The 17,940-nt window shown below is 47.4% G+C and overlaps 1 protein-coding gene across 2 annotated transcripts in view; it reads right to left on the bottom strand.

The window, feature by feature from the left end:
• VWA5B1 (von Willebrand factor A domain containing 5B1) overlaps positions 1 to 17,940 on the bottom strand; it is a 64,047-nt gene that overhangs the window by 8,884 nt on the left and 37,223 nt on the right. For both annotated transcript variants that reach the window (XM_017852004.1, XM_017852005.1), the window contains exons 10-17: positions 16,136 to 16,338; positions 15,534 to 15,648; positions 13,637 to 13,822; positions 10,084 to 10,267; positions 8,720 to 8,910; positions 4,195 to 4,372; positions 3,411 to 3,725; positions 1,219 to 1,356 (exon numbers count right to left, since the gene is read on the bottom strand). In XM_017852004.1, coding sequence (XP_017707493.1) covers positions 1,219 to 1,356; positions 3,411 to 3,725; positions 4,195 to 4,372; positions 8,720 to 8,910; positions 10,084 to 10,267; positions 13,637 to 13,822; positions 15,534 to 15,648; positions 16,136 to 16,338 — 1,510 coding nt within the window. The remainder of the gene's footprint in view (positions 1 to 1,218; positions 1,357 to 3,410; positions 3,726 to 4,194; positions 4,373 to 8,719; positions 8,911 to 10,083; positions 10,268 to 13,636; positions 13,823 to 15,533; positions 15,649 to 16,135; positions 16,339 to 17,940) is intronic.

The following is a 17,940-nucleotide window of genomic DNA, read 5'->3' as shown; positions in this document are numbered from 1 at the left end:
GTCTGCTAATACAAAGCAGGGGAGGGGTGACCATAAAGGACAGGAAAATGTAATTTGAAACAAAAAAAGCACCAATAGTTCATAAACATGAAAAGCATCTCACAATTAAAAAAATGACAAAAGAGAGATTCTCTTCTCACCTATCAGACTGGCAGAGTTTAGAAAGATAAACAATATTCAGTGTTGGAGAGGATGGACATTTGAATAACCTGTGGGATGGTAAGGGGGCAGTTTGGTAACATACATCACAGTTTTAAACAGGCATCCCCTTGACATTGCAGTCCTACTTCTAAGAATTAATTAACACTGAGGCAATAACCAGACAGATGCACAAAGATGCTCTTTGTAGTATAATTTACAATAACCAAATGGGGAATAAACGAAAGGTCTAAACAGGTTTTAAAAGGTTGCAATAAATTTTCAGAGGCAGTAGAAAGGAGTGGAAGAAAATGCATAATCCAGAGCCAGTACAATAAATGTAAAGCCTGGCTCCAGCCCATCACAGCTGTGTGACCTCAGGAAAGTAACTTAGCTCCTTCTGTCTCTGTTTTCCATCTATAAAATGGGGATAATAATAGTGTCTACTTTGTGGAACTGTTTTGAGGATTAAAGGATTGAAAATACATACAAAGTGCTTTGGAACACTAATTGGCTATTCTGAGGATGACATCTACCTGCAGGGGAATATCCTATTAAAATGATATAGATTCATTTCATGGAGGGACACTTTCCACGCCCATATTTTGGAAAATATATAGCACATATTAGGATAATCCAATTCATGTAAAATGATCTGTCTTTTGATTTCTCTACATGTTGATATCCACAGAGAGAAGTCTGGAAGGATGGTCACACCAAGCAGGTGACTCCTGGATGACTGTTGGTCTCAGTTATTTTTTACATTTTATATCTTTCTATAGTTTAGAATTTTCTATAATGAGCACATATTGTCCCATTTGAAGAAACACAATAAAATCATTTTCATTTGGTGGAGAAAAAAGACTAGGGTGATTTCACAGCCTCTGCAGAGCAGTGGGATGAGGCCCGAGGGGCTCCCACCCCCTGGCAGCCAAATCATCCACTGGGGGCCCTTCTGCTTCTAGGCCCTGTCTCACACCCCTCCCTGCTGGTCTGTGGTCCTTTGTATCTCAGCTCCCTTCCCCAGTCCACAGGGGCTGCTTGGCCCCCAGGAGGGCCCCCGCCGCTCGCCTGCCTTACCACAGTTGGGGTACTCCACCACGGTGGGCAGGTACCGGCTCTTGCTCACGTCCACAGGCACGAAGGCTGTGTATTTGCTAACGACATTGCAGGCCTTGCTGGTGTGCAAGGCGCTCACCTGGTAGCGGCGGTTGGACCCTGTGGAGGGAGAAACTGGGGTCACTGTTCAGACTCAGAAAGTCTTCCCTCACACAGAAGCGCTGGAAGCTAAAGGGGGGGCTCTACCAGTGGTCCCCATCTTTGGGATTAAATAAGCCTTTAAAATCAAGGACTTGCCAACTTGCTAACTAAAGACATTTTTTAAAAAACCACCATCATTTCACGTCATCATTTCATAAAATAAAGGATATTTTAATGTAAAAATGTAAGACATTGTCTCAGAATAAAAGACAGCTACTTCCTTTAAATAACTGTAGTTTTATTTTTAAAAACACCCAACCCGCTATGTTGTCTGTATTTTGTACTTTAATTTTGCAGATGTCTAATGGGAACGTTGCCGTAAAACTTAACAGGTCCCCTGGCTGGTGGGTGGGGACCACTGATCTGACCCATTTAACTGCTGAGGACATTGCAAATCAGAGGAGAGTGGTGAGTTTAAGGTCACATAGCAAGTTAGGAATGGATCTGAGATCAGGATGGTCTGACCCCAAAGCCCAGTCGCTTTCCTTTGAAGAGGTGAGCAGTCTCCGTGACTTGCAGCCTCTAGAAGGCTGTGTGAGGAGCCAAAGAGAGGAAGGGTAGACAAGTGCTTCATAAACTGTAAGGTGAGGAACTCATGGGAAGAAAAAAAGTAACATGTACAATACAAAAATACAAGTAAAATATAAACAAAATAATATTATTATAGAAATAAAGCATAAACTCACAACAAAGAAATGATATAACCATTCTCTATTTATATTTCTACTCTCCAAGTGTGTTCCATCAAGATCCCACCAGTCCCTTTCTCAGTAAAGTCTGCCCCAATTCCTGGACTAAATTAGCTCCCCCACCGTCCCTGTTATACAATCTCTTGGATTCCTGTCTTTTTTCTTAATAGCACTTAGGACAAATGCACTCAATTAATTATTTGTGTAATGATGTGATTAATGCTGGCTTCCCTGCTAGTTTGTCAAGCACTCATGGATAAGGAAGGGATGGAGATTGCTTTTTCACTGGGCTGTTCAACTGCGTTTACCCGGCCCAGTGGGAGCCTGGCCCCCAGCCGATCCACAGTAAATAAAGGCATGATGAATGAGTGCATGGAGCCCCTGGACTGGACTGGGGGACTTGGAGGAAGGTGTGGGCTGTCGCCATTGTTCTGTCTCTGGAGCCCTACTGGGGCTGCTGCAGGGGAGCACTGGGAAATGGGGCGCCCATAGGAGAGAGGAATGAGGCGGGGAGAGAAGAGGACGGATCACTGGATGGGGTGGAAGAACCCAGGGCTGGGGGAGAAGGCAACTTACTCGGAGGCAGGGGGAAGAGGGTGGATCTTGGAGGGAATGGAATGGAGCCCTGGGCTGTGCGTGTGTGGGTGGGTGGGCGGGTATGAGGGGAAGCGCGATTGGGAGTGAGGGGAGGCACCTGCAGGCTGCGGTGTGAGGTGGAGTGGGGGAACAGTGAGCCGTGGCGGGGCTGTGGACAGATGAAGGGGGTTGAAGACAGAGATGAAGGGGCTGATCCTAGAGCGGGGATAGGGAATGAGCCCAGGCACTGAGCAGAATGGGGAGGCGGCGGAGCCTGAAGGCCGCAGAGGCGAGTGGGCGGGCAGTGGGCGGGGCTGTGAGGAGAGGGCGGGTCCTGGAGGCCAACGGGAGAGAGCAGGGCGGGTCCTGGGGGAAGTGGACAGGCACAGGGTGGGGGCCGGGTCAGGGAAGGAGGCGGGCTGACTATGGAGGTGGGGACTGGCTATGGCGGGGAGTAGCGGGGTGGGCGGGCCATGGGGGGTTGTGCGGGGCACTAGGCACGGCTGTAATGAGGGGATGGGGCGAGAGTGGGGCCTGGAGCGGGGAAGGAGGTGGGCGGGTCATAGGGAGAGTGGGCGGGGAACTGGGCGGGGCTGTGAGGAGGGGGTGGGGCAGGACCCGGGAAGGAGGTGGGCGGACCAAGCTGGGCTGGATCACCGGGGGCAGGTGGGAAAGGGGGCGCGGGTGTGGAGGGGGGTGGTCCTCCGGAGGCCGTCCGCCAGAGAGGCGCAGGTCCGCGGCGCTCACCCTGCTCGATCTCGCCCTCGCGCTCCGCCAGCTGCTCGAAGTCGCGGATGATGGCGCGGGCCGCCAGGTGGTGGAAGGTCTCGCTCCATAGGTCGGCATCCCGCGCCCCGCGCCGCTCCGGTCCAGGGGTCCCCAGCTCGAAGCTCACCTCCCACTGCAGGCGTTGGCTGTCGCGCAGGCCTTTGACCAGGGCCTTGCCCAGCACCGGGCCAGGAGTGGCGGGCCTGCTGGGACTGGCTCGCTCCTGGGACTCGGCTGGGGCCTCCCAGTCCGAGGATGCCTCTGTCTCAAAGGCAGAGGGGTGGTGGGACGGCTCTGCGGGCAGAGGGACAAGTGGGCCAAGCGCTGACGTGGGGGACAGACGGCTAACTCCCAGGGGGCAACGTCCCTCCCCAGGGAGCAGACACTTCTAAACAAGTACAACTCCCTCCATCTCCCCAGGGAACAGACAACTCCAACTGCTTTCCTAGGACAGCTGCGGGGGCATGGGCTTGTCCCCAAGGGAAGACAGATCCGCCTCCCAGGAAGCTAGTGCCTGAGGGGACCAGATAGAATGGGGTGGGACAGGGGCACAGAGAATGGAGCTGCAGCCTCACAGGTCACCCAAGAACCAGGGTGATTGGGAAGTGTGGGATTGGTGAGGTCCTCAGAAAGGGGTGAGCCGCAGCAGACCCCAAGGGGACAGACCCAGGCATCTGCCCTCTGGGCCTGTCATCTGAAGTTGAACCACAGTCAAGGATTCCTCCCTGTCCCCAGTCAGGTGCTGGATCCTGTGGTCACTTACCTAGATCTCCGGGGCTTCGGCTGTCAGAAGTCCGCTCTCTCACGGGGCTCCAGGCCTGGGTCTCCTGGCCCCAGGGCAGGAAGGGCTGGCAGCCTTGGGGCAGCAGAGAGGGCCTTCGGGCCCCTGGGCCACGGAGTTTGGGGCCCTGGTCCAGGTCCTGACCACTGTTCAGCAAGGGCTAGGGATGGAAGAGAAGAAAGAGAAAGAGGAGGAGGAGGAGGAAGAGGAGGAGGCGGAGGAGGAGGAGGAAGAGCTCCTGGTGGCTGGACTCTCCTTCCTTCTGCTCCCCACCCCCACCCCACCAGCTCTTTCCTGGGGGCACAGCAGCTCCTCCTGGGCACTGCCCCTCCAGTACTCAGGGATGCATGACCCAGTCTCCATTATCCATGAGAAACATCAACAATAATAATCCGAAACCATGGAGAAACTCCAAACCATGGAAAGCTGTGGAAAATAATACACCGTGGATAATTCTAAACCCACTTTTTTTTTTTTTTTTTTTTTTGCTACGAAGTTTAAACTTTTTTGTGTGTATGGCTGAAATTATCAACCTTTTTTCCTTATGTCTTCCCATATGTCATACTTAAAAGGTCTTTCTCACTCAAAAAATATTCTAGAATTTTGGGATTTCATTTTGTTTGTTTGTGTGTTTAAATCTTTGATTTACATGAAATTTATTTTGGAGTAAGGAGAAAGGAATCAGATTTTCTTGATTTTCCAAATGGTAAGAATCTCACAATTTATTGAATGCAGTTTTTCCATTTGAATCCCTGCAGCTTAATCGGTTTCCTACCTCTATCGCAACAAAGCTTTCATGCACATTTGGTTTTATTTATGGACTTTCTGTTCTGTTTTGTTGATTTAATCTATCTGTTCTTGTGCTGGTACAAACAGACATCAAAAGGCAAGGGATAAATGGAGGAATACATTTGCAATAGTCTTGACAAAGATCATTTTCAAGAAGCTTTTATAAATCACTGGGGGTAAAATACAAACTTAATAGAATAATGTGTTAAAGGCATTTGCAGGCCATTTATAGCAAAAGTTTATAATTTTTTTCCATCTTGCAGATTGGCAAATATTCAAATGTTTGATGGCACCCCTGCGGTCAATGGAAAGACAGGGTCTCTCATGGACTGTCAGTGCTGATGTAAATGGGTACACAGTTGTGGGAGAACAATCTAGCAATGTGCTATCAATTAAAATGCATAAGCCCCTTTGATGTGGCAATTTCTCTTTCAGGAACTCAATCTTGTGGAAATACACAAGAGTGCAAATATCGATGTGCGAGTACTGTATATTTGTTGCAGTATTGTTTGTAAATGTAAAAATCTGGAAACTACCGAAATCAGTCGGGGTTGGCGTCAGTCGGGGTTGGCAAATAAGTTCTGGTATATTCCATGCAATAGAATGTCACACAACATTGAAAATAAAGAAGTAGCTTTCTTCATGCCAAAGTGAAAAGATGTCCAAGACAAAACTTATTTTAAAAAAGTAAATTGTGATTGTCCTGTATCCTCACTGTGGCGATGATTACGTGACCATATACGTTTGTCAAATCTCATAGAACTGTTCACCAAAAAGGGTAAATTTACTTTTAAATAAATACAGTGCACTGTTATTTATTTAAAAAGTGAATTAAAGAGGCATTAGAAAAGTAAGTTGGAGAGCAGTTTGCACATGTGATTATTAAAATACATATGTGTACTGTGTGTGTATGTGTTTGTGTGTGTAGTATTACTATTTCTAGAAGGAAACACTCAAAGTCAAGTGGGTCTGGGAATAGGGCAGGGGGCCTTTTATTTGTACTTTATACCTGACTGAATTGTTTGAGGGTTTTTATTGCAAACATTGAGTATGTATTACTTTTGTAATTGAGGGTTTTTATTGCAAACACTGTATTACTTTTGTAATTGCAGAATACGAAATTAATTAGAAATGAATTTCAAGCCTCTGGGACCATATACATCCCCTGGTAGGGGGAGGGGATGAGGACAAAAAGGCACTTATCAGGTGTAACACTTTTTTAGGCTAACAGTTAGTCATGGGGGGTTTTCCATCCCTATCAAGTATTTATTAGGAGGGGGACTGTGCCTCCCCATTAAATAGGGGGTGCCTTTCTGTCTTTCTAAGCCAGAGGTCCTAGGAATGGTACAAGGATGTGGGAGAAGGAGGGGACTGGTAACTCCCTGGATGACCCCAGCCAGGGCTGCTAAGTCCCAGGGGATCCCTACCCTCCACTCCTTGCCCAATCAAACACTAGGATTTCCCCAGCCATCAACACCACACTGGGTCACAGAGAGCAACTGAAGCTGGTAAGGTTTCCATGGCAACAGATGAGTCTAAGATCCAGCCCTACATCCATCTAGAGGGCGCATGGAGTGTGTGTGTGTGCGCATATAAGTGTGTTGTATGTGCCTGCATAAGGGAGAATCGGGTTGGGGAAGAAGCCAGGCAGGAGGGAGTGAGAGATGAGCAGAGATAGGTCTGAAGAGCTAGGGAGCGTGCAGGAAAGAAGTAAAGGGGAACCAGCCTGCTCAGAGCTCTCACCAAATAAAGCTGCCAGCAGAGGATGCCTGCTGTGTGCCAGGTGCTGGACCGGGCACTGCATCTTTTATCAGCCAGTGCCTGGAAGAGTTCTCCACTTAGAGTTGGCTCTCAATAAATGTCTTTTGATGGATGGCAGCTCAATCATGTGCCTAAGCTATTCTCCCCATTTTGTAGATGAGGCAGCTGGGGCTCAGAGACTTGAGTGACATGTTTGAGGAGCAGAGTCAAACAGACTGCAGGGCCAGTTGCCTTCTGATTGCATCAAGTGGTCCCTCAATAAACACAGAGAAGGGCCTCCAGGGATAAGACGGCCATGTCCCTACCCTTAGAGAGTGGGCTTATGTGTAAGTGGAGGTAGGGAGGGATGGGGATGGTGGTTGGAAGTAGGAGGGGACATATAGGGAGAGTGAAAAGGCTGCTTTTATGGAACCACAGCCTTACAAGGACAAATCTACATAAAGCCCATTCTTTTGTTTGTTTGTTTTTTGTTTTGTTTGAGATGGGATCTCTCTCTGTCTCCCAGGCTGGAGTGCAATGGCATCATCCCAGCTCACTGCAACCTCTGCCTCCTGGGCTCAAGTGATCCTCCTCCCTCAGCCTCCCGAGTAGCTGGAATTACAGGCATGTGCCACCATGCCTGGCTAATATTTGTATTTTTTGTAGAGACAGGATTTTGCCATGTTGCCCAGGCTGGTCTGAAACTTTTGGGCTCAAGCGATCTGCCTGCATTGGCCTACTAAAGTGCTGAGGTTACAGGCATGAGGCACTGCGCCCGGCCAAGCCCATTCTTAATAAATGGATTAAACCACAATTTGGTTTAGGACAATGGTGCTCAGCCAGGTGATTTAGCTCCCCAGGGAACATTTGGCAGTGTCCGCAGACGTTTTTGGATGTCATGATTGGGGATGGTGTTGTTCCTGGCCTCTAATGAGCAGAGGCCAAGGGATGCTGCCAAATACTCTACAGTGTACAGAATTGCCCCCAGAATTGCCACAGAAGTGCACAGGTGGCCCACACCTGTAATCCCAGAACTTTGGGAGGCCGAGACAGGTGGATCACCTGAGACCAGGAGTTCGAGACGAGCCTGGCCAACATGGTGAAACCCCGTCTCTACTAAAAATACAAAAATTAGCTGGGCACGGCAGTACATGCCTGTAATCTCAGTTACTCAGGAGGCTGAGGCAGGAGAATCGTTTGAACCCTAGAGGCAGACGTTGCAGTGAGCCGAGATTGCGCCATTGCTCTCCAGCCTGGGCAACAAGAGCAAAACTCCATTTCAAAAAAGAAAAAAATTTGCCAGGTGTGGTGGCACATGCCTGTAATCCCAGCTACTTGGGAGGCTGAGGCATGAGAATTGCTTGAATCCAGGAGGTGGAGGTTGCAATGAGCAGAGATGGCACTACTGCACTCCAGCCTGGGCAACAGAGCACGACTCTGTCTCAACAAACAAACAATCAAACAAATAAACAAAAAATCCTCTCTGCCCTGGGTAAATGTATATGCCCTGGAATTTGTAGGAGGTGCAGTCTAATAGAGGTGGAATAAAAGGCTTTGAAGGCAGGGAGTCCTTCAAAGGTCAGACAGGTTGTAATCCTCTGACTGTGTGACCCTGGATAGGTGCCCTACCTCTCTGGCTCTCAATATCCACATCTGTACTGAGTCAAGGTGGGCCCCTAAACTCTCTCCTTCCCTAGAGGTGCTATAAAGTCAAATGAAAGACAACATGCAAATGTTCCTTATCAACTGGGCAGTGTGTGTGTGCAGGGAATGAGTGAGCTTATTGACTGGTGGGTGTCCTGATTTGGAATGTATACTCGAAGGTAAGGCAGATGAAAGCCTAGGAAAGGAAAGAGGGAGGGACTCACTTGACAGTGTAAGTTGTGGATGGCCCCATCCCATGGTTGAAGCAGGGTACACAGCTCTCCCCTGCCTGTCGTCTTCCCCAGCTCCTCCCTAACCTGTCCTGCTTGGGTACCTGCAAATCAATCTGCCACCACTGGACATCCAGGCTGGTCTGGTTGGTGAGGTCCTGCAGCTTGGCTTTCCGCAGTGGGTATCTCTTGGCAGCTGGCATGGGGTCACTCGCCATGGTAGCCCTTGGGTAGGGCTTGTGATTGGTGATCTGGTTGGTGCTATATGCCCTCCGTCGCTGGGAGACGTTCGGATCTGGACAGGGATAGTGATGGGGAACCATCAGAGTAGGACGGCAGGGAAAGAGTGGGGCTTGCGTCCCCCTTTCCTGTTTGGAAGCATCTCATGTTCTCCACCTCTCTTCTTGCCTACTGAAATACGTGCAGGTGCCTCGCCTGGCATCCAGAGCCTCTCCAGATCTGGCCCTAGCTTCCCAGCTGCTCTCCCTGCTGTTTCTTTTAAAAGGTACAAAGTGGCTGGGTGTGGTGGCTCACACCTGTAATCCCAGCTCTGTGGAAAGCCGAGGTGGGCAGATCACCTGAGGCCAGGAGTTCCAGACCAGCCTGGGCAACATGGCAAAAGCCTGTCTCTACAAAAAATACAAAAACTAGCCAGGTGTGATGGTGTGCACCTGTAGTCCCAGCTATTCGGGAGGCTGAGGCACGAGACCTGCTCAAATCCAGAAGGTGGAGGTTGTAGTGAACTGAGATCGTGCCACTGCACTCCAGCCTGGGTAACAGAGCGAGACTCTGCCTCAGAAAAAAAAAAAAAAAAAAAAAAAAAAAAAAAAATGGGGTACAAAGTGGGTCAAGCACACTAGATCAGAAGCCAATTGTGTGTGTGCTTTCTAAGTGTCACACTCTCCACGTTGCTGCTCAGGCAGTTTCTGCCTGGAACGTCCTCTCCCTTCCCACCTCTAAAAAGCAGTCCACTTGTGAAGTCTTTGCTGATATCCTCTAGCAGATGTGCTCATTTCTCCTGGGATCCCTATAGCTTGTTAAATTTTCTAGGGGTCCCTGGCACCCTGTCACTCTGCTTTCTTTCAGAGTTAGTGCCAGATGTATCTCTTACTACATGGAAAGCTACGGAAGGGCAGGGGACATGTCTGAGTCGTCTTTGCTTCCCACGTTGCTCTCAGCCACTAACCTTAGTAGGGAATCAATAAGTACCCTTTGAATGGAAACTAACACCATAAAGAGGCTTTGGAGTCAGATAGATCCAGACTCTTTGTCTGTACTCTACCTATTGCTCTATGAGCTTAGCCAAGTTGCTCAAATTCTCCAAGTGTCAATTTCCTCATCTGTAAACTGGGTATAACAGTACCGACCTCTGCAGCTGCTAACTATTCAATAAGGTGGTTTTTACCAAGTGCTTAGCACATAGTAAACGCTCAACGCAAGGTAGCAATCATTAGAACCGCAGACCGACCATGCTTGGTGGTGGAGTTTCTGCTGACTAGCCGGGCATCTTTGGCTTGCCCTAGGAGGAAGGGTGCTCCCGAGTTCTTGGCACAGTCTCCACCTTCCTGTCTGGGTCCGTCGTCCTGAGAGTGGTAGAAGACGGAGCTGCTAGACTCCTGAGAGTGCAGCATACTGTACCGACGCCTCTTGTCCTAGAGGGAGGAACAGAAAAGAGGGCTAGGAGTGAGGCTAGGTGTCAGGAAGGACTTCCTCAGGGAGCAAGGGGTGTGAGCAGCGGTGGTGGGGTTTTCATTTCTGAAGAAACAACTCAATAGGAAAGCTTTGTGTTTGCTTAGGGAATTGAGACAAACTTCTCTTCAAGAGATGGTGAATGGAATTATCTTTCAAAACACTTAGGTTGTTTATGTTTTTAATCATTGACTTCATTAAATTTTTTAAATGTAATTCTAAATGCCACTCCTGTCTCCAAATAGGTAATCGAAATTAACAAAATAAACCATCTGTTCCTTCCATTCCATTCTCCCTGATATAAACATACAGTTCACCCTTGATCAACACAAGTTTTAACTGCGTGGGTCTATTTATATGTGGATTTTTTTCAATAAAAGTTACACTGAGCATCGGCTTCTCTTGCCTCTCCTTCCACCTCCTCCACTTCTTCCCTTCTGTCACCTCTGAGACAGCAAGACCAAACCCTCCACCTCCGCCACTCAAAGTCAAGACGATGATGATGAAGACCTTTATGACGATCTACTTCCGCTTAATGAATAGTAAATGCATTTTCTCTTCCTTTTGATTTTCTCAAAGACATTTTATTTTCTCTAGCATACTTTTTTTGTAAGAACACAGAATATAATACATATAACCCACAAAATATGTGTTAATTGACCATTTATGCTATCAGTAAAGCCTCCAGTCAACAGTAGGCTATTAGTATTTAAGTTTTTAGAGAGTCAAATGTCATATGTGAAATTTTGACTGCATGGGGGGTAGGTATCCCTAACCTCCACATTGTTCAAGGGTCACCTCTATGTACAAATAACACATCAGCCTTTGGGGGTCATTTTTTGTATTATAAAAACTTTGCCATACTGCTCACACTTATCAATATCTTGAATTTTGCACTTAAAACATTTTGGAAATTTTGCATTTCAACTATTATTTTGTTTGTTTGTTTAGAGATAGGGTCTCCACACTGCACATAGGCTGGAGTGCAGTGACACAATCAGCTCACTGCAGCCTCCAACTCTTGGGCTCGAGCAATCCTCCCGCCTCAGCTTCCAGAGTAGTTGGGACTACAAGCATATGTCACTACATCTGGCTAATTTTTTAATTTTTATATTTTGTAGAGAAGTAGTCTCACTAGGTTGCCCAGGCTGGTCTTGAACTCCTGGCCTCAAGCCAGGCTCCTTCCTTGGTAATCCTAGCTCCCAAAGTGCTGGGATTACAGGCGTGAGCCATTGTGCCTGGCCTCAACCATTCTTTTTAGCATTTGACTGCACAATATTTTACCATGCCTTATTGTTAAGCATTCAGTTTGTGGACATTTATATTTGTCACCATAAAAAATACTACGATAAATCCTTGGAAATAAATCTATTACATCACTTTTATTTTTATGGGATAGATTCCTAGGAGTAGGATTTCTGTGTTGAAAGGTTTATATATCTCTAATTTTTTTTTTCTTGGAGACAGTGTCTCGTCCTATCCCCCAGGCTGGAGTGCAGTGGTGCAATCTTGGCTCACGGCAACCTCTGCCTCCTGGGTTCAAGTGATTCTCATGCCTCAGCCTCCCGAGTAGCTGGGGTTACAGGTGCCTGATGACACACCCGGCTAATTTTTGTACTTTTAGTAGAGACAGGGTTTCACCATATTGGCCACGCTGGTTTTGAACTCCTGACCTCAGGTGATCCACCTGCTTTGGCTTCCCAAAGTGCTGGAATTACAGGCACGAGCCACCGTGCCCGGCCTATCTCTCATTTTATTAGTTATTTCTAGGTTGCTTTCCAGGAGGGGTGTGGAGTTATATTTACACCAACAATATGTGAAGGTCCTCTTTATCCCTACCAGTAACAGGGCAAATATTGCCAGTATTGAGTAAGCAAAGGAGAATGGATTTGATGACTGTGTCCAGGCCCTTCTTGTGGGAGGGTCTGTTGATGAACTGGTGTCTTCTAGACCTCCCAGGAAGGTCTGGACTGTGCAAGGACTTGGACAGCATTTTGTTTAGCATTTTCTCCCTGTGGCTGAACACTCCATTCTCCACAACACATTAACCATTACCCTGATCACAATTCTGAAAACATTTCATAACATTAAAAAATCTGGAGCTTTTCACATAAAGTTCCAATTTCTCCTGAAAAATTAGACACACATTTAACATAGGACTCACATTTCTGCATGACGACACTTTGTTAGGGCTGCATAGGGGCTGCCCAGTTTAGACAGGGTGTGTGCCATCCACTTTGCCATATTCCTCACCACTCCTTATTGCCTTTCCAACTGTGAGTTCAGTGGTAGCTGCTATCCATCACAGCATTGGCCCCTTTTATTTTTACACCAAGTCCATTTAATTCATTCCATACCTCCCCAATTTCTCTAGGCATTGAGTTTGTGACTTCTTTTTTGAAAAACAAAACAAGATGAGAAATCCTTTGGAGAGGGTGGACAGACTCATGAAAGAGGAAAGATAGGTGATGAAACAGCTTCTTTGGCAATCTCTCACATTTTAGCGTGAATTTCACCTCCCTTTCAGAAGTTCTTGGCTTTCATCCCACTTCTGCCAACACAGACAAGGGAATCATCCATGTAAAGAAATAAAACACAAACTTATCTAAGGAGGTATGAGCTTACTAGAGTGTGTGGAGAACGAAATCTGAGTGCATTTGTTCTTGAACTGAAGTGTGCACCATATCACTTAGGGGAGATGATGTAAAATGCAATTTTCTGGGCTTTATCCTAGGGGATTCTTATTCAACAGACTTGGATGGAAGTTAGGGCTCTGCATTTTGTTTTGTTTTGTTTTGTTTTGTTTTAGGATGGAGTCTCACTCTGTCATCCAGGCTGGAGTGCAATGGCACGATCTTGGCTCACTGCAAACTCTGCCTCCTGAGTTCAAGTGAATCTCATGCCTCAGCCTCCTGAGTAGCTGGGATTACAGGTGCCTGCCACCATGCCTGGCTAATTTTGTTATATTTTTAGCAGAGAACGGGATTTCACCCTGTTGGCCAGGTTGGTCTCAAGTTCCTGACCTCAAGTGACCTTCCTGCCTCAGCCTCCCAAAGCTCTGCATTTTAAACAAGTTCTTTAAGTGGTTCTACTGCAGGGGCTTTTAAGAACTACATTTTTGAGATGGTGGCATCTACCTTAGCCATGCCACTGTGATTGAATGCCTGTGGCCTGGCAACTGTAAACCCACAACTGGGAAAACTGTAAACCCACAACTGTAAACCCAATTCCAATTAGTTTCTAGCTGTCACAAATAGTCTTTCTAGCTAACGATGATTTGTAGGCATGGGTTCTGGGCCCCCATGGACCCCTGGAGTTTCTAGGATACTTACAGATCTGGGATTGGAGATGTGCAAGGAAGCATCACATACAATGCCATACCCCACCAGCCGTTCTCCAGGGAAGAGGGAGCTGGCGTTGATGGGTGAGACCAGGACCTCAGTGGTCTCAGGGAAGATCCACTCCACAGTCACATCACTCAGGACTGGGGCCATGGCCTTCTTCAAGGATTTGACCATCTGTAGGGCAGGGTCAGAATGAAGATTGGGGGATGTGTGAGAAGAGATGTGTACAGAAGATCATGTAAGTATGAGCTTAGTGGGGAGTGGGAGCAGGGAAGAGGGGACAGCAGGCCTTGGGGTGACTTGCCCAGCAGTGAGCACACCTCTGAGCTTCTTAGATTCCTAGAATGTCAGAGTTGGAGAGCATCTTTGCTGTCATCTTTTCTAAGCTTAGCATTTTTATTTTATTTTATTTTATTTTGAAACAGAGTCTGACTCTGTCACCCAGGCTGGAATGCAGTGGCATGATTTGGCTCACTGCAACCTCCACCTCTTGGGTTCAAGTGATTCTCCTGCCTCAGCCTCCTGAGTAGTTGGGATTACAGGTATCTGCCACCATGCCCGGCTAATTTTTGTATTTTTAGTAGAGATGAGGTTTCATGAAATTGGCCAGGCTGGTCTCAAACTCCTGGCCTCAAGTGATCCACTTGCCTATGCCTCCCAAAGTACTGAGATTACAGGTGTGAGGCACTGCACTCCTGGCCAGTTTAGCATTTTATAAATGAGAAAATCTGAGGCTCAAAGTAGGGCTGTGAGTAGCCCAAGGGCACACAGGTTTGTATCAAACCATGGACTGGATAATGATCTTGAGCAAGTTCATTTACCTCTCTGGCCCTCAGTTTTCCCTTCTGTTAAAGTAGGAGGGTGTAGTTGAAGGATTATTTGCAATATTGAATTTGAAGTGTCTGCCATGTGGTAGGTGTTCAGTAAATGACGGCTGTGGTCATCACCTAGACTGATTTCCTTGGATGTTCTGTACTGCAAACCTGCAGAAAATGACTTGGGGGTTGTGGCAAGTATAGAGGTGAGCTTTCAAATCTCCCTTCAAGAAAGACCATGCCTTCTTGCTGCAAGAAGTGTAGTTAGGTGACAGCTTCCAGATGCAGCACCCCAGCTTTTGAGCCAAGACTATATCTCTCCCTGGAAGCCCTAAGTCAATGATTCAGTATGGCAGGGATAGTAAAGCCTGGTCATTTCAGCACATCACAGACTTTGATGGGCAACCTTTGCTCCAGAGCTCCCTGCTGGATAGCTGAGACCTTGCCAGGGCATCACAGTCTGAGGCTTTCTTGCCCAATTCTGCTCTCACTTTCCTTTCACAGCTGTTGGATCGGACTCTTGGACTGAAGAGTTTTTCTTCCAGTTTCCTTCTCTTCTACCTTTCATAGACACTATCCCCAATGAACGTCTTCACTCTTAATCCCAGCCCTGTCTTTGTTTACTGGACCGATAAGGGGATTTTCTAAGGCTTAGTTTATTTGTGTCAAATGTGCAGGACATGGAAAGAAGACTATAGCCTCCTTTATTTCTGGGTTCTTTAGATTCTTCTGAGCCACCATTTGTCATCATCAGGAATATGTCCAGATATGGACCTCAAACACAATTCCAACCCATATAGGTAGCTTTTTCAGGAGCCTCATCCTGTCCAGCAGTGGATGGAGTGTGTGTTCAGTGGCTGGAGACCAGAGGATCTAGCGTCCCAGCATTGCTTCAAGAGTTGCCTGCTCTGTGACTTGCAAGTCTCTGGTTCTCATTGGGGTGCAGTGTGGCCTAGCGAAGAGCTCAGATTTGGGGTGACATTCTAGCTCCACCACTGAGTTGCCATGTGACTGGTCTGGGCCTCTGAGGTTCCAGCACCAGAAGGGACTGCGTGGGTTCTGCTGCCTACCTTGGGTTGCAGCCGCTCCCCCTCCATCAGGAACTCAGCACTGCCCTTGGACACAGATGCCAGCCCTTTCACCAGTCTGTGGCAGACGTTGGGTCCAATTCCAAAGCTATAGCACCTGGGGGAAGGGGAGAAGAGAGGCTGCTATGTCCTATCCTCTCTACATCTTTGCCTCCTGATGTGGAAAGGGACAGAGCATGGCCCAGCAGGATCTCGGAGCTGGCCCTATCTTCAGGTAGAGGGAGAGGGAGAAAGAAGAGGGCCCATCAGGGAGTACCCACATACACATCCATCGATTCACCCACAGTCAGTCCATCAATTCCCACCCAGCACAGAGCGGGAACAGCCTCTTCCTTGGCTGTGGAATCTCTCCCTGGGCTGCTTTTATGAGTTGCGTGAAGAGGCATGGGTAGCTCACCCATTCTGAACTTGAGAGGGAAAAAGATGAACTTTGAAATCAGCCCACACTATCTTGGAAGCAAAGCCCTGTGGGAATTGTGGGTCCTGTCCTCTCCCTGTGGCATTTTCCACATTGCCCTTGGGCTGTGGTGCCCCAGCCCTGGCAGCTTGGAGTCACCGAGCCTAGACCCTCAGCCAAGGCCGACCTGGTGGAGAAGGCGTGATTTCGCAGCAGCTCCAGCACCTTCCCCGTGTTGTTGACAGCGCCATCTGTGATCAGGAAGAGGAGTCGCGGGTGGCCTTGGTGCACTGGCTGCCTGATGATCCACTTGAGAGGGGAAAGGACGTTGGTCCCACCCATGTCAGCCCTCATTCTCTGGATGTCATCACAGGCCATGGCCAAGCTCTCCTGCAGAGAAGCAGGCAGTCCCCAGGGTCACCGTATGGCACGGAGACTCTAGACCACCTAAGGAAGAGGCCTTTGTTTCCCTAGATCTTCTTTTAGGCTCACCAGAGTTGACCCATGTTCCCAATTTCATCCCTGCCCACACTCACAGGAAGAATGGGTGACCACTCATTTGGTGTCATTCTGCTCAACAGCACCCCCTACCAATGCCTGAAACACCAACCAGTTGTCCTTTCTGGGTTCTCCCTTAAAAGTAGAAGCACTCCTGGAAGAGGTAGCACATTAAACCCTTGATTCCTTGTCATACATGAGGTTTCTTTTTCTGATGAGGGAGGCAGGTTGTGTGATGGAAAGAACACTGGACTAGGAATCTTAAGATCTGAGTCCAGAGACTGACTCTGGCACCAGCCCCCTGTGACATTTGGAGAAAATCATTTCTCTAATCCAGGCTTCGAATTTCCTTGCTCTGGACCAACTGTGTGGGTCCCAACTGGCCAAAGATGGATGTCATTTGCAACAAGAGTAGATTCCCACTGGATACAGTGACCTCCTCCTCCTGGCTCAGGGGAATGCCATTTCAACATCCACTCTTGGACGGGCCTTAGAAATAACAGCATGTTTGGGAAGCCAAGGCGGGTGGATCACTTGAGGTCAGGAATTCGAGACCAGCCTGCCCCAAATGGTGAAACCCCATCTCTATTAAAAATACAAAAATTAGCTAGGTGTGGGGGTGCATGCCTGTAATCCTAGCTACTTGGGAGGCTGAGGCAGGAGAATTGCTTGAACCTGAGAGGCAGAGGTTGCAGTGAGCCAAGATCTAGATCGTACCACTGCACTCCAGCCTGGGTGACAGAGTAAGAGAGATGAGAGACTCCATCTCAAAAAAAAAAGAGAGAGAGAGAGAAGAAAAAACAAAAGCAGTAACAGCATGCATCAAAAGTCTTAAGACGTATGTGTAGCTTTTTAGCCCGCAAGGCTAGGAATTAATTATAAGGGAATAATTAAAGATGCATGCAAAATCTGTGATACAAAGATGACTAAATAAAATGGGAAGAACTTTAATGTTTGACTGCAGGGGTTTTGTTAAATAGTCCCATTCTATCTGTGTAGTGAAATACTAGGAAGCCATTACAGTTACATTACAGATTAATACTTACTGGCATGGAAATACATTCATGATAGACTGCTGCGTTAGAAAAGTAGGTTACAGAGCAGTATGGAAGGCCTAATCCTATCTTTATTGAAAATGTGTGTAAATGCATAGAACAAGGGCTGGAAGGATTTATACTAAGCTCTTAGCAGTGTCTTTTCTTCCTTTTTTCCTGACTGACATAATCACAGGAGATTTTAAACACATTTTGTTTTTGATATCTACATTTAAAAATTGTGGAGTGATCAATACATATTATTCTTTTGTTGTTATCATTGTAGAAATGAGGTCTCACTGTGCTGCCCAGGCTGGACTCAAAGCTCTTAGGTTCAAGCGACCTTCCCACCTCAACCTCCCAAGTAGCTGAGATTACAAGCGCATGCAACATATATTATTTTTGTATTTTTAAAACTCATAACAGTATTTTTAGTTGAAAAGTGTCCCATTTGTCTGTC

Source organism: Rhinopithecus bieti, unplaced genomic scaffold (assembly GCF_001698545.2).
Source record: "Rhinopithecus bieti isolate Rb0 unplaced genomic scaffold, ASM169854v2 scaffold_33652, whole genome shotgun sequence".
In the NCBI taxonomy this organism is placed as follows: Eukaryota; Metazoa; Chordata; class Mammalia; order Primates; family Cercopithecidae; genus Rhinopithecus; species Rhinopithecus bieti.
Note: the sequence above shows the minus strand (reverse complement) of the source record. Positions and strands in the feature narration are given on the sequence as shown.